The 17,579-nt window shown below is 43.1% G+C and overlaps 2 protein-coding genes across 4 annotated transcripts; one reads left to right on the top strand and one right to left on the bottom strand.

Annotated features, from left to right (window-relative positions):
* Positions 1–60: 60 nt before the first annotated feature.
* Positions 61–6,835, bottom strand: LOC135499499 (death-associated protein 1 homolog). 2 transcript variants are annotated; one of them, XM_064790279.1, is made up of 5 exons: positions 6,697–6,835; positions 6,195–6,285; positions 5,782–5,839; positions 4,893–5,017; positions 61–3,603 (listed from the first exon to the last, which is right to left on the bottom strand). In XM_064790279.1, exons 1-4 carry the CDS (start codon positions 6,746–6,748, stop codon positions 4,901–4,903), a joined length of 318 nt encoding a protein of 105 aa, XP_064646349.1. In that variant the 5' UTR covers positions 6,749–6,835; the 3' UTR covers positions 61–3,603; positions 4,893–4,900. The 2 variants fall into 2 exon arrangements, with proteins under 2 accessions (XP_064646349.1, XP_064646348.1); XM_064790278.1 differs by lacking the exon at positions 4,893–5,017.
* Positions 6,836–11,694: 4,859 nt separating this feature from the next.
* On the top strand, positions 11,695–16,156 carry LOC135499569 (serine/threonine-protein kinase PRP4 homolog). 2 transcript variants are annotated; one of them, XM_064790427.1, is made up of 7 exons: positions 11,695–11,751; positions 12,702–12,783; positions 12,901–13,031; positions 13,202–13,368; positions 14,261–15,048; positions 15,282–15,443; positions 15,615–16,156. In XM_064790427.1, exons 2-7 carry the CDS (start codon positions 12,710–12,712, stop codon positions 15,727–15,729), a joined length of 1,437 nt encoding a protein of 478 aa, XP_064646497.1. In that variant the 5' UTR covers positions 11,695–11,751; positions 12,702–12,709; the 3' UTR covers positions 15,730–16,156. The 2 variants fall into 2 exon arrangements, with proteins under 2 accessions (XP_064646497.1, XP_064646498.1); XM_064790428.1 differs by lacking the exon at positions 11,695–11,751 and adding an exon at positions 12,509–12,589.
* Positions 16,157–17,579: the final 1,423 nt, after the last annotated feature.

Raw genomic sequence — 17,579 nt, 5'->3', positions numbered from 1 at the left:
CAATGACAATTTCCACAAGCAGAAGATGATTCAACATGAATAACAAACACAAAGAGAGGATATTATCAACAACCTTTATTCTGATCATTCAATAATTTTAAAGAAATAATAAATCATGAGAACTCAACCAAGCAAAAATATATTAAGTATTTTCACATTTCCACCAACAGCAACCATGTTGATCGAACAACCTAGTCACCAGGAAATCCCTGGGGTCAAGGTTGAACATACAAACAGAAAGGAAATGTCACAAGTGGCAATTCCCAAAATTCAAACTCGTGTGAATAGTTATCGCTGGATGGATAACAATGAACAACCCCCAAAATAAGTGAAAATAGTATATTCAAATCTATTTTTGGTTCCGATATATCATCTCAGACCATTCCCCTCCCCCTGTTGCACCACGTGAGATTTTGAATTTTAGGAAGTCATCAACTGCAAAGCGAGGTATAGAAAACAGATTTATTGCATAGTAGTAGATTTTAAAGCGCAGAACAGAGCTACCACACATTGAATGTATCAAGGTTGTTAACCTTTTAGGCTGACGTTACATAGGCCTCATTCGTTCACTTCCCACATGTCACGTTCCCCTTAATGCGTTCGTTCCTCACTGAATGCATGCCACAAGGCCGTGCATTCACCGAGGAACGTTAAGTAACGCTGGAACGTGACATGTGGGAAGTGAACGAATGAGGCCTATGTAACGTCAGCCTAAGGCCTGATGACACAACAGCAGCCGCTGGGCAACCTTCACAGGGCTTTTGATTGGTTACAACAGCCGAGCCAAGCAACTTCATTAATGACTCAACCCAGTGAAAGCTGCATGGTTTCCTGCTTTCACCACTGTAGTGGAAATAGGCCGTTGAAGAGGATGGAAAGTGTTTGAAAGCTAAGCCCCAACACCAAACACATACACTACTGGCCGGCCTGACTTCCAAAACTGTGATTATCCACTTCTGTCAAGGTTTGGCACCTCTCTTAGGTCTGTGGGTGATCTAATTGTTATAAGGCTTGATGACACGTCAGAACTGAGGGACCCTCGGCTTTGAAATGGAGAACCACATTTGAAAATCGGGTGAAAGTTAGGACAACAAGACTACTGCTCATAATCACAAACTACTCTGTGTTCTCAGCTGGTGACTACAGCAGGTTGATGAGTCATAATACACCGCTGTGACAACTCTGCAGAGAAACAGTTGTCAAGTAACAACGTACATATATCCTCAATGAAAGAACTTCGTCTAAATATTTGAATTTTTCAACCTCAAATTTTGTTTCATATTACGCCCCTCTGCTATAAGAACTTTATCAAGCACACCGACAGTAAAGTAACAATAATAAATCAACACATTACATAATTGTGACATGAATTGGGAAAGTTATGTTTGAGGTGTGGTTAACCTTGTCACCCCCTATGTAGACTATAGACTCTTCTAAGACTACTTAATGCATCAGAAGATTCAGGAATATGGGAGTAAGCGGTTAAATACTGATGACAGTGGAAGCTCTTTGTACTCATCAAAAGCAACTCCTGGGAAAGATCTTGTGCGAAGGCATGAACACAAGTGCTCCAATATTCAGTTGGGCTCAATAGGCACCCAACTGCAGCGGCAAACAACATATGCTCACCGGAGCGAAAGCAGAGAAAGATATTTTGAGTCGGTTGATAAGTTGCACCTACATGTATGCTACTACAAGCTTCTAGGACAGATAACATAAGATGATGTCATCTCACACAGTGTTAAACACAATATAATGATATCTCGAACACTGTACATTATATGTAATTAGAACTAAACGACAGTCAACAACATCAAAACTTATGTCATGAATTGTAGTTATGCAGGTTGTTTGAAATCTACAGAATTACAGTAATCTTGACAAATCTTCCTTACACCATTTTCTTGAAAGAAATACTGGCCACGGATGGCCAATTACTGCAACCATAATTGTCACGATATCTTGAGACTTCAGCTAAAACTTAGGCCTCTGTTGAATAACAAACAGTAGAATAGAAACACAAAGAGAATGACATTTTATTCATCAACTTAAGAGTCATTCTTTAGAAGAACAACCAGGACAACAAGCAAAATGACAAAGATATAAATAGTGATCATCATTTATATAGAAACATGATCAAAAGACTGGTACACGTTGAGTCATGATTACCGGTACAGAATATGAACAGTTGCCTTGGTAACCAACATGACATTGTGATGGAAGTCAAATTAACTGGTTATATATTTGACTTAGTAACAGATTATTATGGATGAAGGGTGCTGTGAATATCAAGTAAAGGTACCGGGCGAAATGCTGATGACTGATTACACTTTTTGATAGAAGTCAAGCTCTAATGCTACCCTAACTGCCGAGAGTCAAACTCACCCTGACATACTGACTGTAGCAGCAACTAGTTCAAATTGAGCATAATCGCCTGAAACATTTATGTCTTTGAAGAGTACGTAAGAAGCATCATACACCAAATAATCATTTTGACCAGGGTCAGCACACAATTACCCCCAAAATTAAACATTCAGATTAAACAATTTGATATGGCACTCGTATTGAGCACATCCAGCTAAGAATCTCCAGGACAGAAAATTAAACAAAATATTCTGTAATTATACTGATTATCTTATTCAGACACTTGCTGTAGAGGTGGGAAATTAAATTTTAAGGAATCAAAAAGTTACATATGGCCATTGAATATTGAAAGACTGAAGTTGTTAATTTACACTACCATAAACACATCCACAAGCAGAGCCTGGTTTATAAACAAATCTGCAAATTCAATCTTAACTTTTTGAACACAAGGTGTCCCAAAATGCCCCGGGTACAGTGTGGGTAGATTAGTTTAGATGTAAACACTAAATTTTTCCCCAATATGCCTGATCTAAGAAGCACTTGATGCTGGTGGCTTAATTGTGAACAACAACAAAAAATCCTGGTCGTACAGAGAGCGACGACTCGATCAAAAGCAACAGAAAATCTCAGTCGTCCGAGTGCGGCACTCGTATTCAGACAACACTTCTCTGTAATGACACACCGAATTAACTACTTTCACAGTAACAGGGATATTTTTTGGGACACCCTGTATTTGGTACTCCTGCCATTCAATTCAAAGTTGGTCAGAATCACATGTGTGTTATCATAGAAGTTAAGTCCAATCTGTTCTGATGATGGTTTTTCCCTTGATCAAAGCAATGTGCTTCAACTTTTACCCATTTTCTTGAATAGACTCTTCCATTGGATTAACTGGAAGAGTCTACACAGGCAAATTGGGGTGAAGAGGCCAACAACTAATTACATCATCTGCCATTGGTAGAGCAAAACAAATTTAAAGCTGAACTACACATTACAATGTGGTTCTGGTCAACTTAACGTGAAACTTTATAGAAAATGGCATAGCTTCAAATGGAAGAGATGGACAATACACATTGTGTAGTTCACATCTTAGTAGCAGTTCAGGCAGATAGGTGGCACTCATTTCCTCTGCATGGGTTGATGGATTACGTGGTGCTGAGGCGCGGGTGTCTTTTTGTGGGAGGGTTGTGGTTTTTCGTGATACGCTTTGATGGCGGCTGCCGGGAATTCCTTGTCACCCTGGAAATGAAGATGTAAACAATGAGAGTCACAGGTAACAAGATTAGGTTGCCTCAAGGAAATAAGTACACTAAGTTAGAGAAAAGACAACTGAATACATTAACAACTGTGTTATCGTGGTAACAACAAAGCAGTGAGTGTGATTATGCAGACGTCAATGAACATTGGCTTCACTGTAATAGAGGGCTACAACAGGAACAAACTGGCAGAGTGAGATTTTGCACAAGAAAGTACCAAAAGCGATGTGCCTCGACTCCAGGATGGCCAAAGCAACCAATGACATGTACACTTAACGTATGATATCTGCCCCCATCTGCAAACAATCATTGTTTCAATTCAAAGTAAACCATGCAGTATACTGAAAAACATGCAATCTTCCTGTTACAGGGCCTTTACCAGAGTCGGCCTCTTTATAGGCCTATGGTACAAACCACATGGGCTTATAGAAGGGAAGAATGATTGACTACAAGACCAGGGTATTTCGTCCAATAGCATGACTTTTGAAAGGTAACCATCCACACACAATGGCTTGTATACAGTTAGTAACATTCTATTCTGAACACCTGCCACAGGTGATTAGATTGTTACTGTGAGAGCTCCGTCTATAAATCAATGATAGTTAATTCCTGCTACAAGCTTACAAGGTCGTAAAAACAAGCCAGTAGCTCTTATCAAAATCATTACATCTGCTGTTATCAATCAATGAAGTCAAAAAGAGCAATAATGAATGAAAAGGCACATGGTTTTTGAGGAAGAGTGCCACTTAAAAGGGAAAAGAGGATGAATTTTGATTAGCAAGCGCAGCAAGGAATTGTCTCCAATAACAAGCATAGGCTGGGTGTATCATCTGTATGGATAGGTGAACCTTGTATTTATAGTTGAACCTCCCTTTGTGGACAACCTCTCTAATAAGGACACTATTTTGGTTCCGAGGCAATAATTTCCATACAAATTGCGACTTCTTTAATCAAGACACCTCAGTAATCAAGACAGCATTTATCAACCCCAAGGTAAGCCTTATCAACAGAGATGCTCTACTGTCCTCGTAGTTGACTTATTATGGGCGAATATGGTGAGAGAAAGAGACCTGGCACCACCTGGCCTCATTTTTCAAGTCCTACAAATCTATTGAAACCAACTTCACTGTGTACGTTTATTCTAGGTACTCATTATCATCTTATCAGCATGGAACCACAATCGCCACGTTGGGATCTGGGCCGTATTTATTTTCTCTCAGATACGTAACAAACAGAGATCAAGGCCACGACCCCTGATCCCTCATAGCCTACCATGAAGTCTAATGTTTTGCAGGTTGGTGTATTTGAGCGGCAGGGGTATTGTGGGGCTTTTCTCGCGTAGGCTGTGGGGCGGTGTGGTAGGCTTTGACCGCTTCTGCCTGGAATTCTCTGTCACCCTGTGGAAAAGATTTAAACAGAATGATAATGTGACGAAGGCACCGTTTTACTTCTTCTAAGGACTGACAGTAACTTTTTTTTTTGAAATGAAGAGAAACAGTAATTCACCAAAAATGTTGAGAAAAGTCTGCCATAATCACTTACTGGAAAGCTCATGTCGGGCACTTCATGGCTTCATGATTTATTCTATTTTGAAATATCCTTTTAAAAAACCTCAGTCCTTGAAGGATAAATAGTTCTACTTTGTGCCCAACATTCAGTGCCCAGTGAATGATAAGGTAAAACGCACAACAAAATAACAAAGAAAATTACAACACCACGAGTGATGAATCAATAGAAATATCGATGTTATATTTTGAAATGAGATATTCAAATGAATCAAAATGAAAACACCCTTCACTGAAGCAAAAATACATGCAGACACAAAGCATGCCAAGCAAACGCTTCACTATCATGAAGTTACCAAAATATATCTTTTAATAAAACTTGGTGAAAAATCGGTTAGGCAAAATATTTTGAGATATGTAAATTTTGAAAGTTTCTTAGATTTATTTAGATGGAGGTAATCTTAGGTCCTATAAATTTGATATAGTACAAAGTGTTAAACAAATGAAATCTTAAATTTAGAAATACACCATTGGGAACCAATCCTCAAGTTCTTTTGCCTAACAAATTCTTGAAAGCTTATGAAGGGAAGGCAATAAGTCTACTTTGATGGAGAATGGTTGTTTGGTGGTTGGGATGGGGGAGGGGTCATCCTTACCTTGACCTGAGCACCACCTATCACTAGCTCTTGTTTATGCAAGTCTGGCTTAGGCTGGCTGGAAAACAGAGGCATTTCACATTCAGGACCAAGACAGATTGATATTCCAAAAGTAAGTTTTTCATTTATGTCTTTTATATTGTATCCTGACCAATCAAAGGGTTAGCTTTCTCTTCAACTCAATGTCAAATGTGGATACACAATATATATTTCAAAATAATACCAGTATATCAATGGAAAATAGCATTGATCCGGAGTGTATGTACGGTAGAACCTTTCCTAGTACAAGCTCAGGACTGACAATTGGTGCCCAGATTAGCAAGATCAAATCGAATAGAAACAACTAATTTGAGACCAAAACCCGTGTCCTTACTAGAGAGGTTGTCCTTGATACTGATAGAGAGGTGACTTACTCAGGGGGTCCAAACTCCTCAACTTCCTCCTTGGTCATTTCAGCAGGTTTTTCATGTTTATGTTGAGTGATGCGTTTACCTCCAGCTTTTACTGCAGCGAGAAGAGGAAGTGTCAATGTAGTTCACATCACATAGGAGGTGGCTCTTCAGAGCAAAAAAAAAAGATTTTGGACACAAAGAACAAAAGTACAGGTGTGGTGTGCGACCAGCACATGGTCACTCATGGTTTTCTGCTGCTTTGACTTTGTTGCATGGCTTTTCTAAACTAGGCCTTTTACTGGCTCCTACCAGTGCCACCCTTGAAAAAAAGGGGCCTGGGAAAACCCAGTAGGTGAGCTCTACAATTCTCTAAAGATAATCAATAAACATACTCATATACTGTGACTGTCATGGTCATGCACTGCCATCTCATTGAACTGGCTTTTGTTAAGTTAATGTTTCTTTTTTGTCAAAAAGAATTCTCTAAATTTCTCAAAGTTTCTGATATTTCTGCACCACTTACCGGCTGGGGCATGACCAGCCTTCAGCTCTTTATCTGGTGGAGCGTCTGACATAATCTCTGAATGAGCACAACGGGGTGAATTTGATGGCAAAATATTGTTTTGCTTTGGACAAATTTTATCTACTACGTTGCATAGGGTGCGTGTAAGTTGCAAATCTGAAACTTTCAACCGAAACAAAGAAGAGTGCACACATTGAAATACCATTTCCCTTCTTTAAAAGCATAACTATTCAATGAAATACACATAAAACAATATAAGTATGACAATTACTGCTATTTTATTACCAAAGTATTGAAGGTTTAGGTTTACTTTGTTGGGGACGAAGTGGGGACGAAGTATTGGTCTGAGGCTTACTGAGCTTATTCGGATCTGCAGGTAACGTCAATGCTAAAAGTTTTCAGTCTGTATTTTCGTTCTATCCAGTTTCGCACCAATATCCCGGGCCCCGGGCCAAATGTCCAATTTACATGCACCCGCTGAAATTGTTGCAAGGCCAACTGTGGCAGAGACAGTAGGTCGAGTGAGGCTTGACGACAATGGCCACCATTGACGACGCTTGGTGAATGTACAAAGGTCACATTAGGAATTTTTTGTAGTTCCTAAAAAATCAATGATTTCTAGGTTTTCACAGTATGCCAGTGTTAATTTAACAATTGTTTTGGCAAAGACATGTTATTTAGAGTTTCTGAAACCTAGAGCGCTACTCAATAAGCGACTAACAAGAAACTACGCATTTTACTGTTGTTGCCGACGTATGTGTACACTGAACTGGGGATGTGCGTCGGCCCCGTGTTGAAATGCCGTCCGGTGCCAGTTGGTGCGTTTTTCGCTGATTTGTGCAAAATTCAACATATCTCAAAAGTTCAATGGTTGACCCTCGATTTTTTTATATTTTTGTGTAGCGTAAGCAACTGTCTTTCATGGGAGAATGGTCACTGTAAGAATTATTCAGGAAGAAATGTATAATATTTGGGGTTTTTCGTGATTGTCCGGCCCAATTGGCAATATTGCCATTTGCGATGGTGAACAGAGCTAGGAGCAAATGCGACGCTTATGATTTATTTAAAGAAATAAAATGCCCGATTTAACATCCTGCAGAATCACGGGAATCGGGCGTTTCCAGTGATATACGACACAAATGGGTTGTCCTCATTCATTCACTTTGGAAACGCATTTTAAAATAGATGTTACGTCCTGTTAATGGGGCACGTCATCATCGAGTACATTTGGGAAAAACTCCCTAACGAGACCTCTCTCACCATATTAACAACTGGACTGATGTGGCCTGGCTGTGACTGTCTCATCTCTCTCACCATGTTGACAACTTGGCAGAGCAGCCAAGACTGATGTGGCCTGGCTGTGACTGTCTCATCTCTCTCATCATGCTGTCAACACGCTGGAGCAGCCAGGACTGATTCGGCCTGGCTGTGACTGTCTCATCTCTCTCGTCATGTTGACAACTTGGCAGAGCAGCAAAGACTGATCTGGCCTGGCTGTGACTGTCTCATTTCACTCATCATGTTGGCAGCACGGTGGAGCAGCCAGGACTGATTCGGCCTGGCTGTGACTTCCTCATCTCTCTCACCATGTTGACAACTTGGCAGAGCAGCAAAGACTGATCTGGCCTGGCTGTGACTGTCTCATTTATCTCAGCATGTTGGCAACACGGTGGAGCAGTCAGGACTGATTTGGCCGGGCTGTGACTGTCTCATCTATCTCAGCATGTTGGCAACACGGTGGAGCAGCCAGGACTGATTCGGCCTGGCTGCGACTGTCTCATCTCTCTCATCATGTTGACAACTTGGCAGAACAGCCAACAAGACTGATGTGGCCTGGCTGTGACGGTCTCATCTCTCTCATCATGTTGGCAACACGGTGGAGCAGCCAGGACTGATTCGGCCTGGCTGTGACTTCATCATCTCTCTCACCATGTTAACAACTCGGCAGAGCAGCCAAGACTGATGTGGCCTGGCTGTGACCGTCTCATCTCTCTCATCATGTTGTCAATACGGTGGAGCGGCCAGGACTGATTCGGCCTGGCTCTGACTGTCTCATCTCTCTCAAAATGTTAACAACTGGGCAGAGCTGCAAAGACTGATCTGGCCTGGCTGTGACTATCTCATCGCTCTCATCATGTTGGTAACACGGTGGAGCAGCCAGGACTGATTCGCCTAGCTGTGACTGTCTCATCTCTCTCACCATATTAACAACTAGGCAGTGCGGCGAAGACTGATGTGGCCTGGCTGTGACTGTCTCATCTCTCTCATCATGTTGGCAACACGATGGAGCAGTCAGGACTGATTCGGCCTGGCTGTGACTGTCTCATCTCTCTCACCATGTTGACAACTTGGCAGAGCAGCAAAGACTGATGTGGCCTGGCTGTGACTGTCTCATCTCTCTCATCATGTTGTCAATACGGTGGAGCGGCCAGGACTGATTCGGCCTGGCTCTGACTGTCTCATCTCTCTCAAAATGTTAACAACTTGGCAGAGCAGCAAAGACTGATCTGGCCTGGCTGTGACTATCTCATCGCTCTCATCATGTTGGTAACACGGTGGAGCAGCCAGGACTGATTCGCCTAGCTGTGACTGTCTCATCTCTCTCACCATATTAACAACTAGGCAGTGCGGCGAAGACTGATGTGACCTGGCTGTGACTGTCTCATCTCTCTCATCATGTTGGGAGCACGGTGGAGCAGCCAGGACTGATTCGGCCTGGCTGTGACTTCCTCATCTCTCTCACCATGTTGACAACTTGGCAGAGCAGCAAAGACTGATCTGGCCTGGCTGTGACTGTCTCATCTATCTCAGCATGTTGGCAACACGGTGGAGCAGCCAGGACTAATTCGGCCTGGCTGCGACTGTCTCATCTCTCTCACCATGTTGACAACTTGGCAGAGCAGCAAAGACTGATCTGGCCTGGCTGCGACTGTCTCATCTATCTCAGCATGTCAGCAACACGGTGGAGCAGCCAGGACTAATTCGGCCTGGCTGCGACTGTCTCTCATCTCTCTCATCATCTTGACAACTTGGCAGAGCAGCCAACAAGACTGATGTGGCCTGACTGTGACGGTCTCATCTCTCTCATCATATTGGTAACACGGTGGAGCAGCCAGGACTGATTCGGCCTGGCTGTGACTTCATCATCTCTCTCACCATGTTAACAACTTGGCAGAGCATCCAAGACTGATGTGGCCTGGCTGTGACCGTCTCATCTCTCTCATCATGTTGTCAATACGGTGGAGCGGCCAGGACTGATTCGGCCTGGCTCTGACTGTCTCATCTCTCTCACCATGTTAACAACTTGGCAGAGCAGCCAAGACTGATGTGGCCTGGCTGTGACTGTCTCATCGCTCTCATCATGTTGGTAACACGGTGGAGCAGCCAGGACTGATTCGCCTGGCTGTGACTGTCTCATCTCTCTCACCATATTAACAACTAGGCAGTGCGGCGAAGACTGATGTGGCCTGCCTGTGACTGTCTCATCTCTCTCATCATGTTGGCAACACGGTGGAGCAGCCAGGACTGTTTCGGCCTGGCTGTGACTATCTCATCTGTCTCACGATGTTGACAACTTGGCAGAGCAGCTAATACTGATTTGGCCTGCCTGTGACTGTCTCATCTCTCTCACCATAATTATTGTCAACACGGTGGAGCAGCCAGAACTGATTCGGCCTGGCTGTGACTGTCTCATCTCTCTCGCCATATTAACAACTAGACAGTGCGGCGAAGATTGATGTGGCCTGACTGTGACTGTCTCATCACTCGCATCATGTTGTCAGTACGGTGGAGCAGCCAGGATTGATTCGGCCTGGCTGTGACTTCCTCACCTCTCTCATCATGTTGTCAGCACGGTGGAGCAGCCAGGATTGATTCGGCCTGGCTGTGACTTCCTCATCTCTCTCATCATGTTGTCAACACGGTGGAGCAGCCAGGACTGATTCGGCCTGGCTGTGACTGCCTCATCTCTCTAACCATGTTGACAACTTGGCAGAGCAGCCAAGACTTATTTTGCCTGGCTGTGACTGTCTCATTTCTCTCATCATGTTGTCAGCACGATGGAGGAGCCAGGACTGTCAAACAGTTGTGTGAGCTCACTAGAGCTTGCACTTACATAATAGTGTAAAACTAAAATTTATATAATATATATATATGTATATAAAACCGTCTTCGGATGCGCATCCGATTTGCCAAGAGATCCTTTACCGTCAATTCCCTTACCGTCTTCGGATGCGCATCCGATATGCCACGAGATCCTTCACCGTCAATTCCCTTACCGTCTTCGGATGCGCATCCGATATGCCACGTGATCCTTTACCGTCAATACCCTTACCGTCTTCGGATGCGCATCCGATATGCCACGAGATCCTTCACCGTCAATTCCCTTACCGTCTTCGGATGCGCATCCGATATGCCACGAGATCCTTCACCGTCAATTCCTATACCGTCATTGGATGCCACGAGATTTTTTGTTACCTCACCGTCAATTCCTATACCGTCAGGGATGCCACGAGCTTTGTTCGCGTTGTAAAGGTTTCGGGGATACGACCAATGCATGCGAGCACCGTCGGCGGAACCCCAAACCGCCCTCTCGATCTATCCGTAAGGACAAGCCACTCTCGTGACCGTCACAGTTACGGACTCCGGACCTCCAGACTTTAGAGACCGAGCTTTTCTTTACCTTACAATTACTGTATACTCGGCGCCTCACTTATATGTGTTGTTTTTTTCACATACATTGTTCTCGTGGTTTACGGAAAAGTAGGCCTAAAATGTTATAGTGTCTAAAAACAATATTCAGTTAATGGAATTACACTTTTTTCCATTACTGCTTGCTTGATATTGCCCTAACAACTTTTTCATGAATCAATTTTGAGCATTATGTTTACAACGTAGTTATTATAGCACGAAATATGAGTCTAAAATGCCAAATACTTGCAACTATTATGTTAATCACTGAAATCTTAGTGTACTAATTGCTCGCTATAAGCTAGGTGATTGCGCCCCTAAACCAACGTACTGACAACGCTACCTCCCCGGAACTCAAACTTTAACGTGAGTTAATTGTAATCTTACTCTCTATATACCAAAGTGATTAACCTAGGAATACAGTTGCACTTCACTGAAAACTAATGATGCGTTGATGAGTTCAATGAATCCTTCAATTCCTTTGGTTTTCTAGGCGAACTGATGTCCGACAATGACCCGTTAAAGTGTACATCCAAAGGCTCCAGTGCCATTGTGTGCAAACAGTTATCTATTTTCGGACGAAACTCAATCCCTCACAAACTTTGAAAGGGGGGGTCTGGGGGGCCTCCCCCAGAAAAATTTGAAAATAAAAGGTCTGAAATGGCATTTTCCTGGCATTTGGAAGTGTGAATCAATAGTATTTTTACTCTAAAAAAGGACCACTTGGCACTTTTTTGAAGACTAGGGTCAGGGCACATGGACTGGTCAGATTATAAGGGTTGCACCTGAGTTGATAACATCTGATATCCATATGCTGCTATCATGCTGGTAAAGCTATGGCTAAGATTAGTTTGTCTTTTTATTACTGTCTGAAAATTTTTTTTTCAACATTTATTGCACAGGGGGGGCAGCTGCCCCCCCTGCCCCCCCTCTAAATACGGCCCTGACAACTGAAGACAGGTTGTGCCTTTGAGACTGACTGTCTTTATGTCTTCACGCTCTTGGCAATTGCACTGGTATCTTCTGGAAGACTACCTGATCTTACATGTGTCCCACTCTGGAGTCATGCTGACCATCTGTTTACAATGCTGGGTCACCCGTTTGTTCTTGGTTGCCTACCTCATTCTATCTGTCTGTACCTGCTCTTTGCCTTGGCTTTGGCTGGCTGGCATAGTCATCAGTTAATGAGCCAAAAATATCCAAGGTGATTTTGACAGCATTCCAGATTCCCGGATACAACTGGAAGCTGGCTTGTCAGTTTAGGAATTGTCTTTCAAGTGCTGTATGATGGATTCATTCATCCTCAACTTTTCCAGGTTTGACAATGGAGAAGAAGTTTGAGAGAGCCGACACAGAGGAGGAGAGAAAGATACGACAGTTACTCCGTGAGAAATCAGGGTAAGAAAAATATCACGATCAATAACGGATCTGCAGATTCATCATTTCAGGCACTAAACTGATATTATAGACTTCATTGGCACAGCCTGTTTCAAAATGCATGTTTTTGCCTTGCAGCCAAGCTGATGGCAGAAAGGTTGACTGGATGTATAAAGGTCACAAGCCGGATCGAGAAGAATACCTTCTGGGAAAGAAAATCACTAGTTTGAAAGATTTTGAGGATGATGTTCCTCAGGCGGAGAAGAAAGGTGAGTTCTTGTAACCATGGAAACATATGCATTCAAAGCAACATTTGCAGATTGCACTTACCAATGTATTGAGATTTCATTTATGTTCATAAAATATTTCAAAATGAGTGGTATTTGATGAAAGGAATTATCAATAATGAAAAATCAACATATTTTTTAATATCCTGCAGTCGTTCCTGGTGCGTTATTTGATGAGGAAGCGATCTCCTCACGTATCCAGATGGACATGAATGCGAAGATGAGGGAAGACCCGTTATTCGCTATCAGACGACGTGAGGAGAACGAACGCAAGAAATTACTGCAGAATCCGGTTAAGATGAAACAACTACAGAAAAATGTGAGTAGGTTCAATGAGTCATACCCATCCCCTTAAAATTCTGGTTTCATTTTGCGAACCCAGATGTATTAAGGTAGCAGGAAGGGTTGGGCGTTTGTGGTTTCTGAATCTGAGGGGGTTGGTGTCTGTTGACTGTGCTTTAAGAGAGACTAGGCATGGCGCCAGTCTCTCTTAAAGCACAGTCAACAGGCATTTGGTCTCAGTATTTGGGTAAGTACAGAATCAAGCCAGCTCAGAGAGCAATGATTGAACGATGCTATGGACAAGTCCAAGGATACTGCATCAGTCACGACCAACTTCTCATCAGAAAGCGTCACCACCAGCATATTCAATGTTCAGTTCCAACCTGTACCAGTCCAATGCACGCCTGTCATGGTCAGCAGTGGTCAGCTTAGCGCGATATGGAACATTCTTCCGAAACTCAAGCGAGGGAAGTCTGCTCATTAGCATATCTCGCGCACTGCTCCTTCTGGTCAAACATCGTAGTGAAATCGTAATGGAAACTGTCTGGCTTTCCGCCAGACTAATAAGTGAAGAACTAATAGGTAAATAACTTCTACTTGCGCGAGACTGCTGTGATGAAATTAATCATTGCAGAGACTCCGGTGACGTACACATATATTTTTTACAATCAAAAATGCCCTCAAAAGACGACATGGAATGATTATTTTATTGCTATTTCCTACTATATACCTTCCAATTATCACTTTATACTAATAGATCGGCGTAAGGTCGCATGCTTTTCTTTCCTGGTGACACTATAAAGCAAAATAGTTGCAACCCCGTAAATGCGCTATAAGTCCAATAATTGCGTCTAGACTGGGGGTCTGTCATCCGCAATTTCTTGTACGAAATAAAGATCATTGTCCCTTGTTTTGCTGCTTTGTTTCAGCTTGAGATGATGCAGGCAAAGAAGAAAAGTGAAAAACACAAGCAAAAGAAGCACAAAAAGAAATCAGGTGATTCTAGCAACTCGGATTCTGATGATGAACTTGTCATTAAATATCTTCAAATTCTCAAATCAAAAAAGGCCTCTAGTAGAAGTGGCAAATCCTCCTCAAAACATAAACACAAAAAGAAGAAACATAAGAAAAAATCTGGTTCTAGTGACTCGGATTCTGATGATGACATAACAAAGAAATACCTCGAAATTCTAAAGCAAAAGAAGGAAAAAAGTGAAAACTCATCATTAAAACAAAAGAGTGAGGACTCTGGTAAGAAAAGGTCAAGGCCATCAGGAAGTAAGCCGAGGTCACCTGCTCCAAGGCGAAAGTCAAGGTCACCTGTACGAAGGAGATCAAAGTCGCCGAGAAGACAACCCTCGCGGTCACCTGTCAAGAGAAGGTCAAGGTCACCTGCTCGGAGGCGGTCACCGTTTCGGAGACGGTCACGGTCACCTGTTGGGAGGTTGCAATCGCCAGTGAAGAGAAGATCAAAGTCGCCAGTTAAGAGAAGGTCAAGGTCACCAATTAGGAGGAGTTCAAGGTCGCCAGTTAGGAGGAGGTCAAGGTCACCAGCTAGAAAGGCTAGGTCACCTGTAAGGAAAAGATCAAGGTCACCTGTGAGAAAAGGATCACGTCGCACATCGAGATCACCTATGAAAAAAAGGTCAAGATCACCAGTAAGAAGAAGGAGGTCAAGTACAAATAGTAGTTCAAGATCACCTCCAAGGAAGAAGAAGTAAGTAGCCTTGGTAACTGTAGACTGGTACCAACAAATGGTGAATGAGAGGGGCAGATTATGGAAAGATTTACAAATAACTTATTTAGTAAAGTCCTTCATTGATATCGATTGTCCCTAGTAGGAACCAACATTTGACCAAGAAAACACAGTTCTGCTTTTCTGTAAGTTTCTTTGAACTTCAAACATGACATTGTTTTTTGCATATTTTATGCTCTGCATTCGTCTTTCAGAACTCGTGAGGAGGAATTGGAAGAGAAGCGACGTGAGATGATGCAGAATGCTCGAGACTGGGAGGAAGAGCGGAAAACAAAGGTGGACAAATATCGAGCAGACGACGCGAAGGAAGAGAAAGAATACATGGAGAGGACTGAGAAGGAGGCGGATTTTGTCAAGTAAGTGTTGGTTTGTTTACTTTTGCTAGGAGGTTTGGTCATACTCAGGGCTGATTCATATTGCTCTCTACCAAACAGAAGATACTCATTGGGATACATAGGAACACTGTTCCAGACGGCTGCCCAATAACTTTGTCCATTCCAAACTCATCATAATTCCTTCTCTTACAGTCCCATGATGGCCGAACATGCAGCAAACAGCACAGTGGAGGACCGAATACGCCGGAATCGATATAAGATCCAACGGACTAACGTAGCCTTGGAATCAAACTTTGCTAGAAAATAGATTGACCGATGATGACTCTCTTTGTAAACAGTGCTTCTTTGGTTAGATTCTGGAGACAGTTCACCATGTCCTCCATTTGTTTTGTCAACGTCAATGGACGTCTACATGTATAGTTCGAGAAGCAATGGGAGGATGACATTGATTGGTTCATCTATCCTCCCAGTGATGAATGTCTGTTGTTTTTCATCGAGACTTTATAGACACTTTAGAAGAGGCCGAGTTCAGTGTTCTGAACATTTAAAGTGAGCAAGGAAGACATGGAAGATATTTCAGGGGGCAGGTGTGAAGTTTAGTGCTGCCCCCTATGAATGAAACTGTCAGGAGTCAAACATCATGGGTCTAACTAGTTGCAATTCTGTATCAGTAACATTTTCCAGACGTGCTGCTATGACTGCACTATTTGCAATGATTTTAGAATAAATGACTTGTTTTAGAATAAGAGTCAGTTAATTTTTGTGTCTTGGAAGTTGAGTCATACCAACGGATAGTAGCCTTTTAGACTTGACCTTGCCATAACTAAATTTACAGTAGTCTGGCTACTATGAAAAGGAAGAATAGATTGCCCAAGTGGCTGGAGCATTTGGACTTTATACTACAGTTGAACCTGCCTCAGTGGACACGCTCTCTTCTATGAGGATAGCATTTGTTAGTCCCAGCTTACTTGACCCCTTCCATCATTTGAGGCTTAGATCAGACACAACTCTTCTGTCTGGCTGCATTGCAGGTACACAGGGACCTCCTCCTTCAAAGTAGTTAGCAGGGTTAGGTGTCTTTCCCCAAGGACACAGACGAGATCGGTGAATCATTCAGCTGGGAAGACCATAAGTGTCTCCTCTTGGATTCGCATGAGGTTGCACACAGTCCTAACTCCCACCACCACCACAACTCGGAGAAATTCCCTCTCCAAATGGATGCTGGGTCTTCTCTAGCCTCAGCAATCAGATTGGCAATGTGGCTGTGAAAACAAGTTGACAGCCTCAAAGTCAATCTCCCATCCAATGCCTCATGCCTGATGGTCATAATTAATTGCCATCATTCCAGGGTTGTGACCAGGCCGAATCAGTCCTGGCTGCTCCACCGTGTTGACAACATGATGAGAGTGATGAGACAGTCACAGCCAGGCCGCATCAATCTTCGCCGCACTGCCTAGTTGTTAATATGGCGAGAGATGAGACAATCACAGTCAGGCCAAATCAGTTTCGGCTGCTCTGCCAAGTTGTCTACATGGTGAAAGAGATGAGAGACAGTCACAGCCAGGCCAAATCAGTCTTGGCTGCTCTGCCAAGTTGTCAACATGGTGAGAGAGATGAGACAGTCACAGCCAGGCGGCATCAGTCTTCGCCGCACTGCCTAGTTGTTAATATGGTGAGAGAGATGAGACAGTCACAGCCAGGCCAAATTAGTCTTGGCTGCTCTGCCAAGTTGTCAACATGGTGAGAGAGATGAGGAAGTCACAGCCAGGCCGAATCAGTCCTGGCTGCTCCACCGTGTTGACAACATGATGAGAGAGATGAGGAAATCACAACTTGTGAATGTTTTCCTCCTAGCCACTTTTTAGCCAAGTGGCTGTCACTTTTAGCCATATTGAGTCAGCTCTAGCCATTGCCGATCGTTTGTCCATCTTGGGGCCGACCCAGCCCACAGTAACATGTGCGAGAATGGCAGCCCGCCAGTACGGAGACTAGCAAATCAACGAACGATTCGAGGAACCCGTGACCGGAGACTCCATGGCAACGAAGCGAGCGGGAAACTTGCCGATAATGTGGTCTCATTAGGGAGTTTTTTTTATTCATGCGCCTCCCTCACCGTAGTTCCTAAAATCATTGATTTCTCGATCCTTACAGTATGTC

This window comes from Lineus longissimus, chromosome 15 (assembly GCF_910592395.1).
Source record: "Lineus longissimus chromosome 15, tnLinLong1.2, whole genome shotgun sequence".
Taxonomy (NCBI): domain Eukaryota; kingdom Metazoa; phylum Nemertea; class Pilidiophora; order Heteronemertea; family Lineidae; genus Lineus; species Lineus longissimus.
Note: the sequence above shows the minus strand (reverse complement) of the source record. Positions and strands in the feature narration are given on the sequence as shown.